Source organism: Diadema antillarum, unplaced genomic scaffold, assembly GCF_040938485.1.
Source record: "Diadema antillarum isolate AM-2024a unplaced genomic scaffold, OU_Dant_1.0 seq00001479_RagTag, whole genome shotgun sequence".
Classification (NCBI taxonomy): Eukaryota; Metazoa; Echinodermata; class Echinoidea; order Diadematoida; family Diadematidae; genus Diadema; species Diadema antillarum.
Window position 1 is genome coordinate 411,094 of NW_027272218.1, and position 18,497 is coordinate 429,590.

The window sequence follows — 18,497 nt, forward strand, 5'->3', positions numbered from 1 at the left end:
CACTTTTACTTAAAGGACAAGTTCATCTTCAATTACATGTGGATTGAGCGAATGCAGCAGCACTTATACATGTGGATTGATTGAATGCAGCAGTACAAGTAGAACACATCAATGAAAGCTTGAGGAAAATCGAACAACCCGTTCAAATGTTCAAACGTTCAAGTAAATTTTTGAAGTATTACTACAGCTTGTGGTGTCACGGTGATCTATCACTTGGTCTACTCCCACTTCGTCTAATGACCATTTACGTCACTTAGCCTCATTACCAGTTGGTCTATACTTCCAGATGGGCTATGGCAATAAATAGCAATATACAAAAATATACATATAATATAATTATGGACACACGGAGGATCTCCCATTTAGCCGTATTTACAAAATACAGCTGTTATTCCCTATAGGGGTCCTGCACTTTGACCATAAAAATCATATTGTTTATAGCATGAATTCTTACACACAATGACATCTTTTACAAATACAATGAAAGAAAAATGTATTGGATACCATACTGGCCTTTATCCAGCATACAATTTAATGATGACATGATGGGAATATCTGCAGTACAATTCCCCAAGAACTTGATTGGTTAATCCACACTAGAATAGAATACCGAAGCGTGACGTCACAACCAGAACGTCGCGTATACCCGAATATCAGTGTGGTCGTGGGTCACAGCGCGGTTTTACCATGGAGCTGTTAGTAGCTCCATGGTTTTACCAAGGAGGTAAGCGTTGCCTAGTACCTCCGTGATATTGCTAACAGGCTCATTCCCGGTTCCAGGCCACAACTGCCTGAATCCTTGTGAGCGAGGTAGCCTTTTGTCAAGGCCCTCTCGCTGTATATGGTGAAGAGAGCCCAGCAGAGTGGGGCTCCTCGCGCTGTCGTGCTCGGCTGACATATTACAGCGAGAGGGCCTTGTCAAAAGGCTATGTGCGAGGGTACTGTGTGGCACCTACACAAGCTCCAGCAAAGACTGTAACATTAATCACTTCGGTAGTTTTATGTTCAATGTCACATCGGAATAGACCGTTTTCCTAATGTATTCCGATTTTATGCATCCCTTTTAAACAAAAGTTGTTCTTGACAACCTTAAAGCTTGTCTGAGGCTCGTCCGACATAGCAACAAGTATTGTATACAAACTCGATTCCAGCAATTGAATGTCATTCCCAAGAATGATTCTGAAGCATAAACAAATTTGAATATTATGATGAAAACGGTCTATATTCGTTGTAGAACCGTGTTGATCACAGCGGTTACAAAAGTGGCGGGTGACTCGGATAAAGCGCTTTCCTTTCTCAAAGAACCGAAACTCTTCGATTTCAGAGAATAATGCTCAATCCACAAGATCACGTCTCTGAAGCATTGTCGAGCATAATGTGACTTTCTCATCTCTTACTTTGAAGCAAAATTTCACCGTGTGATATAGTGATTAATTCCCCGGGATTTTCGCAATGGACTTTTAATGTGATAAGGATTATTTTGTTCTACAATGGACCCTCCAAAAGTAACTAATCAGTTGGAAAACACTCCAAACAAATCGTCCCCTTCCGCTAAGAAGCCGAAGATGTCTAACTGTAGTCCCACCGCTTGCAGTAGCCGTATGGAAACAAACGACGTAGCTGAAACCCCAGGTCAGTACGATAGCAACATGGCCGCGCCCTTGCACGGAGCCGAACCCACCGGCAATACACGACGGTCTCTAGACTTATCTGCAGAAGCACCCCCAGTGTGGTTTGTCACATTTTTCAAAGATTTTGAATCAAGATTTGACTCACGCATTGAAGCTCTGCTAGACAAAAAGCTCAAAGACATTTCACTGAAAGTATCTGATCATGAGGAAAAGATGAATAACATTGAGATTGAAGTGGGCGCCCTGAAAGATTCAGTCAAACAGTTAGAGAAGGAGAAAGAGATCCTCGTAAATAAGCTTGATGACCTTGAGAATAGGGGACGAAGAAAGAATCTCGTACTCTTTGGTATTGCAGAATCTTCAACCCCATCAACGGAAGATTGTATGAAAACGGTCACTCAATTCCTGCAATACGCTGATGTTCCAGAAGCAGATCTCTCAAAGATAGAAAGATGCCACCGAACGCCCACACATCAGCCTGTAGGCAAAGATGGGACTCATTCCAAGCAACCAAGAAGAATCCATGTTGCGTTTTCGACATTTGTAACTAAGGAACGGGTCAGGAAAGCATGTATCAAGAAGCTTAAGCAGACCAGCTCCATGTACCATGATCTTAAGGTCTTTGTGGCAGAGGACTTGTCGCAAAGGGTTCTCCTGTTACGCAGGAAGAAACAGGAAAAATTCAAGCGCCTGAAAGACGAAGGCAAAAGGCCGTTTTTCGCTTAATATCCTGATAAGATTCGATACAGAGATCAAACCTCCGGGAAAGTTGTTTCAGTGGACTAATTCCAGGCACTACTACGGCAGTTTAAGATTTCAAGAAATCTTTCACAACATCAGCTAATGAGAGAAAGAAATTATTAAATAAAAACATCTAACTTTTTTTTTAGATAATGAAGTATACTTCGAGGTCTTATCTAGTAAGTTTATTACCATACAGCTGAAAGCTGTACCGGTATTGCTGAAAGAAAAGGAGTATTAAGTAAAGACTAAATATATTGACAAGTGGAGTTAACAAATACCTTCTCCGAAATATCTCTTATTTTAGCTATATGTACATCGTATTTACACGCAACCATTGCCTTAAACCATAAGTAGCTGTAAGTGTATTTGAATGTAATACAAAATTTGGGGTTCATTACTATTTATTTTGTTATAATGTTTATTACCAAGTTAGTAATTTAAACTTCATCATGGCGAGTGATGTGGTTAAAAGGAAAAAAGTAAGAAAAAAGTTTGAACATTGGAGAATCATGATGTTTAGTTATGACTTTGTTATGGTCCAGTCAGCTTTTATATCTCTGGATTTCCTATGATGCTCGCTTTAATGATGTTCCGTTTTATTCTGAGAAGGGGATGTATACATATTTGATAGGTATGTGTGTGGTTTTTTTATTACTCATCTCTCCCTCTTCTTTTTCGGGAGGGGGGTTCATTACAGTAGCTCATTGCGGGGAGTTGGGGGTTATCTATTTTTAGGTCGTACTATTACTTATACAGATGACGTGCCTTAAAGGTTTTTTTTATGTTGATCTTATTCCTCAGGTTGCTGCTGTAGCAATGTGACATTGCATTGCATGTATGGTAATGTGCCTTTTTGTTTTGGCTCTGTAGAAGTTGCTTATTATGTGTCAAAAAAGGCATACAATAGTATTTATAGCCACACAGTGTTTTTGTGTTTTTTTTTTTGCTCAAAGTTGCTCTTGTTGTTGTTTGCACTTCCAGACCAGGGCTGAGGTTGATTTGAAGCCACTGGTCACCTATCCTGGTGCAATTGCACCCCGCTATTGTTTTTGCTCAATCTAGCTTTTTTATGTACTGATTTTTTTTTCCAATCATGTTTAGATTCAAAGCAGCAATCAGTGTTTTTTCTTCGTTTCTTTTTATGTTTGTACATGTAATAATAATTGATACTTTATATCAAGCAGCTCTATTCCTACATTTTGTTTCAACTACATGTATGTTATTTCCAGGCTACACCATGTTCTACAATGCTAATGCTTCTGGTGTTTGGTTTACGCAACTAGTGATATTATATCATGAGTATCCATGGCACTAAAACTAAGTACATTTAATTGTCGAGGTATTCAAAATTTTGTAAAAAGAAGAAAGATTTTTCATTAACTACGATCAATTGACAGTGATATCATTTTCCTTCAAGAGACACATTCCTCTGTTGAAGATGAAAAATTTTGGAAGCAGCAATGGGGGGGAACATGCATGGTTTTCGAGTCATACTTCCAATAGTCGTGGTGTTGCTATTTTGATTCGCAATCATGTTTCACCAGTAATTCATTCTTCATATTCTCATCCAAATGGGAGATTTTTGATTAATAATGTCACTATTAATGGTTTATCTCTTTTACTTGTTAATATATATGGACCTAACAATGATGACTCTGATTTTTTCCTTGAAATTTTTGCTAAAGTAGAACAATTTAATTATACATCATTGATATGTGCTGGTGACTTTAATAATGCTGTGTTGGGCCCTCAAGATTACCGAGGAGCTAAACAAAGGCATTCAAACACAAAAGTTAGTGAAATTATTCAAACTTTGATAGTAGAATACAATTTGTGTGATATTTGGAGACATTTTCATCCAAATTTAAAACAATATACCAGACATCAAATAAACCCAAAGGTCCTATCCCGATTAGATTTTATTCTTGTTTCAGACAACTTTGTTAATAACTGTTTGCAATCAAAAATCATCCCAGGGATTCAATCAGATCACTCTGTGGTTACTTTGAATTTTAAGGATGATCAACCAAAGAAAGGACCTGGTTTTCGTAAACTTACTTGTAATTATTTACATAATGATGCTGAATTTGTAAAACTGATTAAAGAAAAGATAACAGATTTTAGAATTGATAATAAAGATAGTCAATGTAATCCTAATATTATGTGGGATGCTCTTAAATGTACAATAACAGGTGTTTGCATAGAGTACGGTGCCAGAAAAAAGAAAGAAAGGAATGCCACTAAAGATAACTCGTTTAGAGAGATAGATGATATTAACATGCAAATAAATAATGACCCTGACAATGTTGTGTTTATTGAACGCCTTGAAGATTTGAAAGCTGATCTAAATAAAATTTTAGAATATGAAACTCAGGGCCTTATTATCCGCTCAAGAATGCGTTGGATTGAAGAAGGAGAAAAAAGTTCCAAATATTTTTGTAATTTAGAGAAAAGGCATGGGGAAAAAAAATTCATAGAATAAAAAATTCTGAAGATGAAATGATATCTAACTATAAGAATATATTAGAAGAAATTCATAATTTTTATCAGAATTTGTGTAGAAATCAAGAAGGACAAGACAACAACAACACATATTTTTTTACACTCTCTTGAAATACCCAAATTAAAAGAAAATGATAAATTGTTTTTGGAACAACCATTCTCTAAAAAAGAAATATATGAAACACTCACCTCAATGAAACACAATAAAACTCCAGGATATGATGGTTTACCGGTGGAGTCTTATGTAGTTTTCTGGCCTGATATTTCTGACTTGCTATTGGATTCATCTAATTTTTCATTGGACAGTGAGCTTTTGTCTTCATCACAACGAAACGGTATTATTACTCTTCTCCCAAAGAAAGATAAAGACCAGATGTATCAAAAAAAATTATAGGCCCATATCACTGCTGACTGTGGATTATAAAATTTTGGCAAAGCTTTTGGAAAATCGATTGAAAAACTGCATTAATGAACTTATTCACTCGGACCAATCCGGTTTTTTTAAGGGACGAAATATTGGAAATGATATTAGACTGATTATGAATTTAATAGAATATACAGAATATACAGTCATGACCTCCCTGGTGCCATCCTCCTCTTAGATATACAAAAAGCATTCGATAGTGTCAACCATGAATATTTATTAAAAGTTTTAAAACGATTTAATTTTGGGGATAAATTTGTTGATTGGATTAAAACTCTTTATTCCGGCCGAAAGAGTTATGTTGTAAATAATGGATTTTTTACTAAAGCTGTTATGATGGAAAGAGGAATCTTTCAAGGTTGTCCTTTTTCTCCATATTTGTTTTTATTAGTTATAGAAACAATGGCTCTAGCTGTAAGAAAAGATAATGATATCAAGGGTATTCCTGTAGAAGGAAAAGAAGTGAAAATATCATTGTTGGCTGACGATTCCACATGTTTTTTAGATGGCTCATTCAGTTCTTTTGATCATTTGTTTGATTTGCTTGATAATTTTGCAGTATGTTCTGGTTGTAGATTAAATATATCTAAGTCGGAGGCAATTTGGGTTGGTGCTAAAAGAGGCTCTCAAATAAATCCATACTCTGAAAATGGTCTGATTTCGAAAACAGATACTTTCAAAACCCTTGGAGTTGTTTTTTCACTAGATGTCAGCAAAGTTTTTGCTCTTAACTACAAACCTAAATTGAAATCTATAGAAGCGACCCTAAACTATTGGCGCTCCAGAAATTTATCCTTAATTGGAAAGATTTGTGTGTTTAAAACATTACTATACCTCAACTGTTGTATCTTTTTTTCAGTATTATGTATAAAGATCCAAAAAAAAAATTCAAAGAGTTAGACAGAATATTTTATAGATTCATTTGGAGTGGTGGAAGAGATAGAGTAAAAAGAAAATACGTTTGTAATGATTTCGCTTTGGGTGGGCTGTGAATGATCGATCCATATGTTTTTGCCATGTCACAGAAAATGTCTTGGGTCAAACTTCTTTTGGACAAAAAATAAAGTAGTTTATGGAAGGTAATTAAACTTTCAGTATTAGAAGATTTTAATCAGATGAATGATATTTTATGGAAATCTCATGTACCTGAATCTGTTTTGAATAAGCTACCATGCTCTCAATTATCTGATTCTATTACAACTTGGTATTTTTTCAGGGAGAAAGCAATAAATAAGGAGTTTGGTGTGAAATTTTCAGATTTAGGATCATGTCAATGTTTATGGTTTAACAGAAATATTAGATCCAAGTCAAAGCTATTCTTTTTTTTTTTAATCAAGAGTGGTTTGATAGAGGTATAGTCTTTGTCAGTGATCTTTTAGATTCACCACTCCCTGGAAGCAAACTTTTTGAAGAACTTATTCCTGATTTCGGTATTTCGCCCACAGGAAGGAGAAAATTTAATTTTTTAATGAGCAATATTCCTCAAACATGGTTAACTATATCAAATTGGGATCATAATGAAATTTTTGACACAATAGTAAATAACTTATGTTTAGCAAAGAAAGTTCCGAAATATGTTTACTCAATTATGTCAGAGGACTGTGCTCCAGCAAAACAAATTTGTTTTTGGGAAGACCTGTCGTTAAATCCAGATTCAGAATTGTGGGATAACATCCATCTGAGAAATTGTAAAAGTTCTATTGACGCTCGAGTTCGTTCCTTTTATTTCAAGCTATATCATAGAGTTATAGCACTAAATGATTTTTTGCACAAAATCAAAAGGAAGGACTCCCCCAACTGCACATTCTGTCATAGATTGCCAGAAACTGTTATTCACATATTTATTGAGTGTCAGTACGTAAAAAAAGTTTGGGATGAGATAATTAATGTAATAAATCAAAACACTAAGAAAAATTATAACCCCTCCGTTTTTGAAAAATATTTCGGGTTTAAAGATGATAAATTTATAACTTATATTTTCCTTATCTTTAAATATTATATTTATTTGTGTAAATTCAGAGGTAACCAACTCTCACTTCAAGGATTTAAGGTGTATTTAAAAACATGTAAAGAACTTGAGTATCGCATTGCTAATAAGAATGAAAAACTTGTACTTCATTTCCGTAAATGGAGATTTGACATATGATGTAAAGGTATGTTATTGCGGTGAGCACTTTGAATTTAGCATATTGAAGCGATATTATTGTTTATGACTCTGTCATTATGCGCCAATCTGCGGTGCCAGTGGCAGTGGGTGTGGACCCCTTTGAGCTTTTGGGGGCATCTACTTGGTTCCACTTATAAAATGGTTTAGCCATTTGTCATGTATACATGTTTCTATATGCTGTTAAAATGTCTCATGTGGAATCTGACAGTGGGTTCTCCTGAGGGCGTCCTAAGGGCGACTTGATGCTCTCTATTATCTCTTGAGGCTGTTTTTCAAATAATGTACCATTGCATATGTACAACATTCTTATTGACTTTATTCTATGCTGCTTTGCTTCGATTTTCTACAATTTTTTGACTTAATTTTTTATTATTATTTATTATTAGTAGTATTTTTATTATCTCGAATTTTGTTGTGATGTTTTTGTAATCCTGTTAATTTGATCAATAAAAACTCAATGAAAAAAAAAAGATCACGTCTCTCACGACTCACAACATCTAAACAGTCAGATCAAAGTCTTTGCGATATGACGACTGGGAAACATAATAAGAAATCTGAGAAGAGTTTCAAAAGGCCTGATCTCTTCCATGCAGTTGAACCCTAATTCTAATAACAGAAGAATTGGAGAATGCACAGAGGGCTTCAAGAACTATCAAATTCTTTGTATAGTCTGTAGTCCCTACAAGCATTATGTCTTCTTTTAATGTTTGCCATTTCGCCTCGCCTACGGAGATTCTGCTAGGATCCAAAACGTAGACCCCTATTAACTGAAATTAAAATATTCTACAGTTTGAACAATAAAAAATAACCTCTTGATAAATTCAACGGTGGTTAGAATGGCTTAATGATTGATAAAGGGAATAATTCTACACTTATGTTAACCGAGGGTAGAGTTGCGATGTGAAAACATTAAAGTAATGCCAAATTTGTTGTAATCGTTGTGATCAATAAGCTTTATTGCAAAAGCAAGTCACATTTAAAATTTACAATTTCTGATATTTCGTTTACAGATCACTTTGAAAGTTATTTCAACTACTGAGAGGAGTTTTCTTTTTTAGTTTTCCTGGATTACAAAAGTTTGAGTTTAAGTTGATTTCATTTCGCCACAGTTCATTCACTTCAGCCAATGACATATCTTCTGTGAGTCCGTTAAAAATTATAAAATTACCCCCAAAAATTATACATAGTGTATAGTCGACAAAAAGCAAAAGCAGAACACACATAATCATGTAACTGAAACAAAAGAAAATCAAATCAATGAGCAATCTAGTTACTCTACAGAACCACAAGAAATTAAATAATACTTCAATTTTAAAATCACCTCTTCACATTCATAAGAATTTTTAGTGTTCTATGGAGTAATTTCTTAATGTTATCAATGTGTATTTTTCCCTCATTTCCTCCAATCATACTACAAAAATCAATCTTACTCTGAATAATTGTTTTGCAAAAATTCAATGCCATAAGCTCTGTAATATATTAAGGCCTTGTACGCTTTAGCAAAGAGAACCTTTGAAACTCTGTATATAATCAAATGGTGGAAAGCGCGAGTATAACGATTATGAAATTGTGCGTTTGGTGTGCAATGACCTCATTCCTGTTCGCAAAGTCATTGGTTGACGCATGGACATGATTATGATTATGATGATGTAGTAACTCCTTGGTTCAGGTGGTTCACTCGGAATTTGATATCACAAGACCGTCCGAATTCCTTTTCACTTCGGAGAATCACCGAGTCCCCCTTAGGCTGTATGAAAACATACTATGACTTTTCGTGCACCATTATTTGTGACCGCAAATCAGATATTCTTAAAATGCTTCTTGTCTGATTAGTACACAGGTGTGTATATAGGGCTAATCAGCGTAAGCTGTCACTCTCGTGATGCTTTCCCAAATAAACTCAAGCTGCGGAACAGCGTGATGTAATCCTTTTCTGAGCAAAACAGATGGAAATCATTCATTTTTTCAGTGAGTTTGTGGAGTTCACTTCCATCTTCGTTGGGTTTTCACGAGTAACACTCGTCCTCGTCACCGATCTCAACTAATGAGGGCGGAGAATTTCACAGTGAAGTTAAAAAATTGCCGGAGAAAGCTTGAAACTGATGTCAGGCGACGTGTACATCGCGTAATGTGTGTGTGTGTGTGTGTGTGTGTGTGTGTGTGTGTTTGCTTGTTCGACCGATTATAATATGTTTACATTCTGCTTCGCCGTAAATTTCTTTTTCCACTTGAATTGTTATGAATGTGGGGAATGAAATCATTCGATGAATGAAATCACTTACAATACACTGTATTTTGTATCTCAGTTTACAGTTTCTTTGTTGTTTACTAGTACTACATTGTACGGATTTTGTGTCGTTACGTGTATTCAAACATATCGTTGTATTCACATTTTGTTGGAGAAGAAATAAACAACTTGAATTTGAACTTGAAATGCCTGATGTGTGATATCAAGTTATGATTTGTGCTTTTGTTACTTGCGTTAAAATGTTTCACTAATATAACGTGTTATGTGAGTACAGCGCGCGGTACCAGCTTATCGTATTTTGTATTATTTTGAATGGTAATGAATAGACACCATTGGAAAAAATTGTGTGGGAGAGGGAGTTCTTAGCTATAAACTCAACCAACTTTCTTTTTTTTTTGGGGGGGGGGGGGGGCTTGTGTGTTGATCACTCGTATGAATAATGGTCGTAGAGTCGAAGGGATGATGCTAAAGGTAGTTTCCGCGGTTTGAAAGATACACGTGTGCAGACCTATGTGTACACTACGTCGTCACATTTCAAGATTGTAAAATGTCACAATTCATTGGACGTCACGAATTCAGAACTTGCGCAGAAGTGCGACAGTGAAACATACTGCGCAAAACTTTTCCGAAGGTCAGGCTTTGCAAGATTGATATTCGTACATACATTAAGCAGTACTGACAAGCTTTCATAGCAGTCATATAGTTTTGGATGACACTCCTTTAGAAAGAGTTTCACATTTTAATTTCCTTGGTATTATTGTAGATGAGAAACTTTCTTGGAAATCGCATATTGATTATATTTGTAATACAATTTCACGTAACACAGGCGTTATCAATAGATTAAAATTGTGTTTCCCGAAAAAAAAATCATTACTTATGTTATACTCCTCATTGATATTGCCTTACCTTAATTATGGAGTTTTAGTTTGGGGCAACACCCACCAAAATTTGTTGGAAAGAGTGTTCCTTTTGCAAAAGAAAGCTCTTCGCGTCATTTGTTATTCTCCCATACGTTCTCATACAGATGCACTGTTTGCTTCTAATAAGCTGTTAAAATTTAGAGACTTGTTTTTTATTCAATTTAGGACAATTTATGTATATGTATAGCAATAACTCTCTTCCTGATGTTTTCCATTCCATGTTCCTAAAAAATCAGTCATTTCATGAATATCCAACTCGACGTTCTAATCAATATCATTTACCTCTTTTTCGTACGATTTTAGCCAAGAACACATTTGTCTATACTGACCCAAGTTATTGGAATTCCCTGCATCCCGATATTAAAAATGCCCCCTCTATATACTCATTTAAAAGGAAACTGAATTTTTTCTATTACAATCTTATAATTATACTGAATTGAATTAGCCAGCTGCCATAACTTTTTATCTAAGAACCTACACACTAAGAAATTAGGGTTCAATTTGGGGTTGAATTTGACCCATTGCACCCTTGCTTGGACTAGGGTTGAATATTTAACTTCTATGGGTGCTATTTACTCCGAATGGGGTTCACCTTTGAGAAAGTTTAATTTTTGAACGTCTCCAAATAGAAGAGTTAGTCTGCTACAAAAACCTAGATCATAGTGTTGCGTTCAAACATGTTATGATTTGTAATGCAGTATCAGTAGTGATTTGAATTGTGGATGATGTTCATCTTTAAGATTGCAAATCAATCAATGTAAAGATGTTTATTCGTGTTTGATAAAATGAAATAGCATTTTTTGTTCGTGCCAGTTTCATAAACAGTACGTGAGCAAAGACTAACACGCCAATCCCGGAAATTAACCAATCACTCACATCAGAGAAGACGATCGAGGCATACAGCGAGCTAGCTACTGTTATGTACAGTATGTGTATACGTGTCACAAAGCAAAGCGTCGCTACAGTTCACTTCCATTTCGTTCTAGAACTCCCGTGCAATTGCATTGAAGCGGGGCTTTTTCGTTGCAAGACTTGCTGATTTATACAAGACTAAGGTGAGTAAATGATCACTTTGTAAATCATGACATATTTGGGTTGCTTCTGTACGGCTAGATCCTTCAATTCTTCGGTAATAGGCCTAATTTCAATCGTTTGTCGTGCCGTTCTTTGTTACCACGTTCACGCGTGTATTAATACACTGTACATGCAAAATCATATGACCTATGAATGGGAAGTAATACGGGCCTCTTTACGGTTACTACTGCTTGCTACTGCCATTTAGCAGAGTTACCAAGTCTCACGCATTCTGAGTGAGACTATCGACAAGAAATCAAATAAGGCAAAACAGTTTGCATTGTTTAATTTAATGGTAGTTTAATGTATAGTGATTTGTGATACTGTTTCGTCTTCTATTGCATGTGCTTATATGAGACAGTCTACAGAGTCAGTAGGCTATTAACTGCTGCGACCTGCCCGAACTCGAAGCGTTCGGGCTCCGACAGTGTACAACTGTGTATGGGACTAAGGCTCGATCGCGCACTGTCACTAGTCATATCTGCATGCCCCTGATACAGTCTGCATGATAAGCTGTGTGAGAGTCGCGGTCGGCGGTGACACACATGATACGGATACCGGTGATTGAAACACTGAATGAGAGAATGTGCATCAAACTGTACTAAGGCAGAGGAGGTACAGCTAGTAATCATCAGTGTGAAAGAAATTCCTTCTTACTTGGGTTTGGTTGCACAGTGCCGCAGTCAGTACCAAGTACCACAGTAGTGCAGACTGAGTACAGTAAAATCCTATACTGGCATAATAAAGTTTCTTGTACGGTATATAGTGGCCGACTAGCTAGACTAAAAGGTTTAGCTGTGTCAGTGTGGCAAGGGTGTGAAGCTGATGATACCGGTACTGATTATCAAAAAAAAAAAGAAGAAGAAGAAAAAAAAGATATTTAAAGTAGATCTACAGTACATGTATAAACTTTATGGCCCAAACTTTATATCTATGGACATGGTGAACAACAGTCAATGATAATTATACTGATTTCAAAGTGAAAATACAAGTTGCCAGCAGCGTTGTACGTCATGTAGCAGACTTGTACATTGTATTAAGTGTGAGCAATCTATATAATAGCCTATTGACATCACCATGCGCTGTGCAGACATCATTCATCTACATAATAAACTGGTGGGTGGTGGTAAATTTGAGGTTACAATTGGTACCCGTACCGGTACAACAAATGTACGTTACTCAGACCCTTATGCTTTGTATCGCATTGACGGCACTGTTACCTGCAGATTTGTTATAGGGCCTACTGCACATGAACAGTTCAATATAAATTCAAATTTCTGTGTTACCATTGCAATTTTCTTTCTTTTTCCCCTTTCTTTCTTTCTTTCTTCAGGTCAAAGGTGTTTGAAGCATCCTTGTCCTTACAGCAAATGAAGGATGTTGTTTGTTTCATTATGGACTATGCTGCGCTGAACTGCATCCTACTCCCTGGGAGTATTCTCGGTATGAAACCTGATGTCAAAGCTTCTTCTCTACTTGTGACACCAAGGCAAAGGTGAGTTTTCTCTGCAGGCCAGGAAAATGCACTTTTGCTCCCTTTGATATAAAAACTGTTTTCTTATGAATGTTGCAAATGCAGCATTAATTATCTGTAAGAGTTGCAAAGATCGAATGGTTAATCTTGAAAGATTAATTGCAGTATGCCATGCAGAGTCTTTGTATCACTGTTGGCGGAAGGTTTTCAAAAGTGGGGGGGGGCACTTCCTAGTTTCATGAGCTAACAAGCAAAAAAAAAAAGGCCTTGAATGCAACTTCTGGTGACACTTCCAGGTTTCAGCTTACAAGCAAAAAAACAAAAACAAAACAAAACAAAAAAGTATTCAGCGCAAAAACAGATCCTTATGGTGCTCACACTTCCAGGTTTTTATCTACATGTATTTCTTTCTAGTGCCACTTACACACTTTCGGGTAAAGAAAGTTGGGGGGGGGGGGGGGATGGGGACCCGAAGTGGGGACAATTACAAAAACTGTATAATGTTTTCCTTTGTATTGTGCCGAAAAATTAGGGGCCCGAGTCCCCCTGGTTCCTGTGGCCATGTATATAGCATCCAATTCTTTCTTGCACAGCACTACATTACTGTTGTTTTTTAGTTGGATTATCAAAGATGACATACCATGTATTCGGTTTACTTTTGTACATGTGCTTAATAGATTTAACGCAGGAATCGCAACACTACAACGCCAAGGAAGAAAGAAACCTTGCCAACATTTCGCAAAGTCCGGAAAAGTCTGCTGCCATATGTCGCTGCCACCTAACCTGCAACTGACCTGTACTGGATCTGCCAAAGAACAATACTGTGAGTTGATCACGAGACTGCTGTGTCTCTTTTTTTTTTTTTTTGCATTGTATGTTCAGATGTATTATTTATGGAACTCTTTAATGCATCAGTCTTTATACATACACACAGTGCACTCCTGTTCTGATAAATAACGTTACAACAAAATTGAAATTGAGGCCATAATGTTATTGGCTCTACATTTGTTGCTTTATTGTTTACTTGTTTGGTTGCAACAAAACTTTGATAAAACGAAAGAAAACTGTAGGCCCTGAGGACCTCATTATAACAGGAGTCCAGTGTATACTGGGCCAAATACGCTGTACCGAATTGCTGATGCAGTCACTGCATCAACATAAAAGGAGGATGATCCTGGACAAGACGTTTGTTCCAGTACTAGTATACGACTGGACTGGTCATCTCTCTTCTCTCAATCAACAGTTGTTCCCAGTTCAAGGTTAATCTGCATTTTTGCATTGAATGTGAAAACTCGGTACATGATCAGTATGACCTTTTTCATGGAGAGGGTTGATGGCCCTCACAAGTAATTTTGACTTCACCTGTTCTTCATTGGCATATATTTCATCCAGATGGCAGAGCATTTTCAAATTTTCAGTGTAGAGTGTATGGTCTATTAAAGTTCTAGAATTACATTGTACATGTAGTATAGCATTGTTTTGAGATTGTTACCCTACAATCAAATTTAAGCTTAAGAGGGTGTGTAGAGTGTGTTGTAATTGTGATTTGTCAGGAAAGTGCAACCCATAGAAATGTTCAATTTGGTGTTTTCCTTCCTCCCAGAAATTAATCTTCTCAATAAATGTATGATATATTGTACATTTTTGCATCACTATACAGAGGAGAGTGTAAACACTTTTGTTGTTGTTGTTGTTTTCCCCCAGGTATTCTGCATGACTGAGGCACCTTCTTCAGCTGTCTTCGTGGAATGAATCGCTACAACTTCACTCAGTTCTACAGATGCATCCATGATGAAACCTTTGTCCAGGGCAATCAACTACAGTCTGAAACAGTCTTCATAAAATCAGTGTAGTATACTGGCAGGTAGTATTGTATTGTGAAGAACACTTCATCGAATGATTTTAAAGAAATCACTGTAGAGTTACAACCCTGTGGCTACTTGTATCGTGATGAGTTAATACTTGTATCTGCTTTGCATTGTGTATCATCCTCTGCCTAAATGACTAAAACACTAAAAAAATGTATTGTTTTGTATGCTGACACTTTGTACAGTACTATCATCCTCGAGGTTGTTATAGAAATTCTTGCAGCTAGAGTAGTTTGGTTTTCTTGTCATTCTTGCTTATGAATATAAGCTGCAGTTTGATGTTTTGGGTGGAAGATGAATTTTAGCCTTGAGCCAGCACTGAGAATTACACTGTAGTACAGTGGTATCATTCAAGCTTTCTGTATAAAGCTGGACAATTCCTGTACCTTCCTGTTTTATGCCTCTCCTATCCTGCCTATGCTATCCTACTATTATCTCTGAGTGTTCCTCTCTCTTCTATCATATCTTGTACAATGTGATTCTAGTTACAAATGCCATCCCTATATCGATGGAATAGACATATCCCCATACTTTGGGTTAATTGGATGCTGTTAGAGGAAGGAGGGGGGGGGGTCCTTTTTCCTTTTTTGCTTGTCACAATTTGCATGTGTGTGTGTGTATTAGTGGTGTTGATTATTTATTTTATTGCAGTTTCAGCAAACTTGGTATCCTTCTTTTCCTTCTGTTATGTAACAGGTGAGGATACTAACCTCTACAATTATAGTATGTAAACATTAGCCATGTAAAGATGTGTTCACGGAAATCCTACCAATATTTGTGTACTGTGCTTTGATTACTTGTTAATGATCCTTCTTTTTTGAAGGTCTCTAGATATTAATCTTTAATTTATGAAGTATTTTCATTCATTTGCATACACATGTAGCTGGAAAGTATTGTGGCCATTTTGTTTCCTTCTATGCATGTGGAAACTAACCATGAAGGTTTTGTAATGTACATGTATACCTTTTATTCAACTGTTTTATTTTTTTACCTGAATTCACTGTGTTGTAACTGCTTGCAAATGCAACATCTGGAATTAACAGCTCTGCTTTCTTTAGATGATAAAAGTGTACTTTTTGCACAACGCACATGGATTGCAAATGTCTCATTTTTTTTTTTCTGCTGGGAGAGATTTTTATGTTTATTTTTTGTCATGAAGAAATTCTTATAGGGAATTGAAATGATGTAATGATAATATAATGACAGATGTTTGATACATTTTTTTTTTCATCAGGGAATATTGTTTTCCCTTATTTACAAAATTTAAATATACATTGTATTCCATTACTATATGAGTATATGTTATGTACATGTATTGTATTTAACTTTCTTAATTGTACATGTATTACATTATAATGCAAAAACTTGATTTGACTTAATTCTTTGTTTTGAATGATGAAAACCTAGCCTATGAAATTAATACATGTGCATTTTTGTGTGAATGCAGAAATGCATCCATCTTGACAAATGAAAGTGACAAGTTTGTATGTACCAAATGATGAACTGTACTTAGATAATGTACGAAAATGGGGAATTTCTCTTTATTTAATTTTCCTCGTCTTTTATCATCCCAAGACTTTATTAAACAAACATGAAATGTAATCATCTGTGATGCAGATATGTTTTAATTTCTCTGTGCAAAGTGTGTGCCAAACATGAAGTATGAGCAGCATGTACAAATGAATTGGTGGTGGCATTGTTAAGGAGTATGTGTTGGCATTGCGAAGGAGTATGTGTTTGATTGAACAACTCTGAACACTGTGTTGTACTTTAAGCTTGAACATCTCCAGTATTTCAGCAGGATATATAATATATATAATATATATACATATTGTATGTAATATTGTATATAATATATATATATATATATATATATATATATATATGTCTATTTAATACATGCATGTATTCAAAATTGAACCCTTTGCGGTGCATCTACGCTCCCTGGTTTTTATTTTTCCTCCTTAATGGATATATATATAAAGTATATATGTAACCCATTAAGGAGGAAAAATAAAAACCAGGGAGCGTAGATGCACCGCAAAGGGTTCAATTTTGATATCTGAAAAGTTCAAGAATTAACCCTTTTGGGTGGAAGAATGAACCTTTTTACAACCTTGAGGTTGAACAATGTATCCTTCAGAGGTTCAATTTTTAACCTGCCTGGGTGCAAAAAATAAACCTTGAGGTTCAGTTTTGAACTCCGAGGGTTCATTTTTATGATTTTCAATTTTCAATTTTCAATTTTTCAATTTTGAACCCCATAAAAAATAAACCTTGAGGTTCAGTTTTGAATTCAGAGGGTTCATTTTTATGGGGTTCAAAATTGAACCCTAGACAGGGGTTCAAATTTTGAGGGAAAAGGGGTGCTGCTATTGCATCACGCCTAGAGGTTCAATTTTGAACCCTGATTTCTTAGTGTGTACGTTTTCACGTATTGATTGCTACGTATACTTTAGCTGCTTTTATTATACTCATATAAGGCTAGGATATTTCTCCAATTATATCTCTATTGCCTTGCTCTTTCTCCCGTCACTTTTTCCCCACTCTCTGGACATACTACTGACGAGATCGCTGTATCTGCTGAACGTTTTTGTCCGTTTTTGTCTGTTCCCTTCTGTTCCTTTCTGTTATGTTAGTTTTGTCTCCTTTTGTCTCGTCTCATAGTCAACTTTCCGTTGTACTGTTACTCGTATTTCAGTCCCGTTTCATGTTTATTTGTCTGTATATCTGCCTGTTTTTGTTGATCTCTCTTTCTAGTGGGCTTCCAGACTTTTACTTTGCTCTCAACTGATGTTGTTTTTTTTTTCCTCTGAGGGGCCCACATCGTACAAGCTTTGTCTTTTTAGTGGGTCCCTCCATTTTTCGAATTTTGCATACTGTTTACTTACTTCTAATCACTTGAGTTTTATGATAATGTATAATTATCGTAAGGTGCTACAATCATTGTACATTTTTTTCATCTTACATAGTTTTACGCACCTTACTTTCTGTTACGCAAAAAGTGATGTCTATATGTTCTTGTCGAAAAATGAAATAAAACATTGAATTGAATTGAATTGAACTGAATTGAATTGAATTGAATAGTGTAGCGTAATAAGGCGAGTTGTCTGAATGCCTATACACTATGTCCGTGATGCATGAATTTTAAGAATAGCTTGCGCTTTACGTGTCCAAAAGTGCACCTACAAGAGGAATACCGACTCCTGAAGCAAGTCTATAGTTGATTTGATGTTTTAGTCTGAAATGCGCTAAGAGAAAAAATAAATGTAATGTATATTATATATTCATATATATTTCTCTCTCTCTCTCTCTCTCTCTCTCTCTCTCTCTGTTTACACATTAAGAGAACAATGCCTAAATACATATACACATACATAATGCGAGTATTAAAAATAAAATCTGAGATAAAGTTCAGTCTTTTCTTGCTAGGATTCCCTGTCGC

General features: G+C 35.9%; 1 protein-coding gene and 1 long non-coding RNA gene across 2 annotated transcripts; both read left to right on the forward strand.

The window, feature by feature from the left end:
• Positions 1-1,490: 1,490 nt before the first annotated feature.
• LOC139709899 (uncharacterized) lies at positions 1,491-2,357 on the forward strand. The gene has a single exon (XM_071621856.1). It carries the CDS (start codon positions 1,491-1,493, stop codon positions 2,355-2,357), a length of 867 nt encoding a protein of 288 aa, XP_071477957.1.
• Positions 2,358-12,842: 10,485 nt separating this feature from the next.
• LOC139709891 (uncharacterized) lies at positions 12,843-15,042 on the forward strand. Its single transcript, XR_011709419.1, has 3 exons — positions 12,843-13,205; positions 13,862-14,007; positions 14,889-15,042. It is a non-coding gene; the product is annotated as an uncharacterized lncRNA (long non-coding RNA).
• The last annotated feature ends 3,455 nt before the right edge of the window (positions 15,043-18,497 follow it).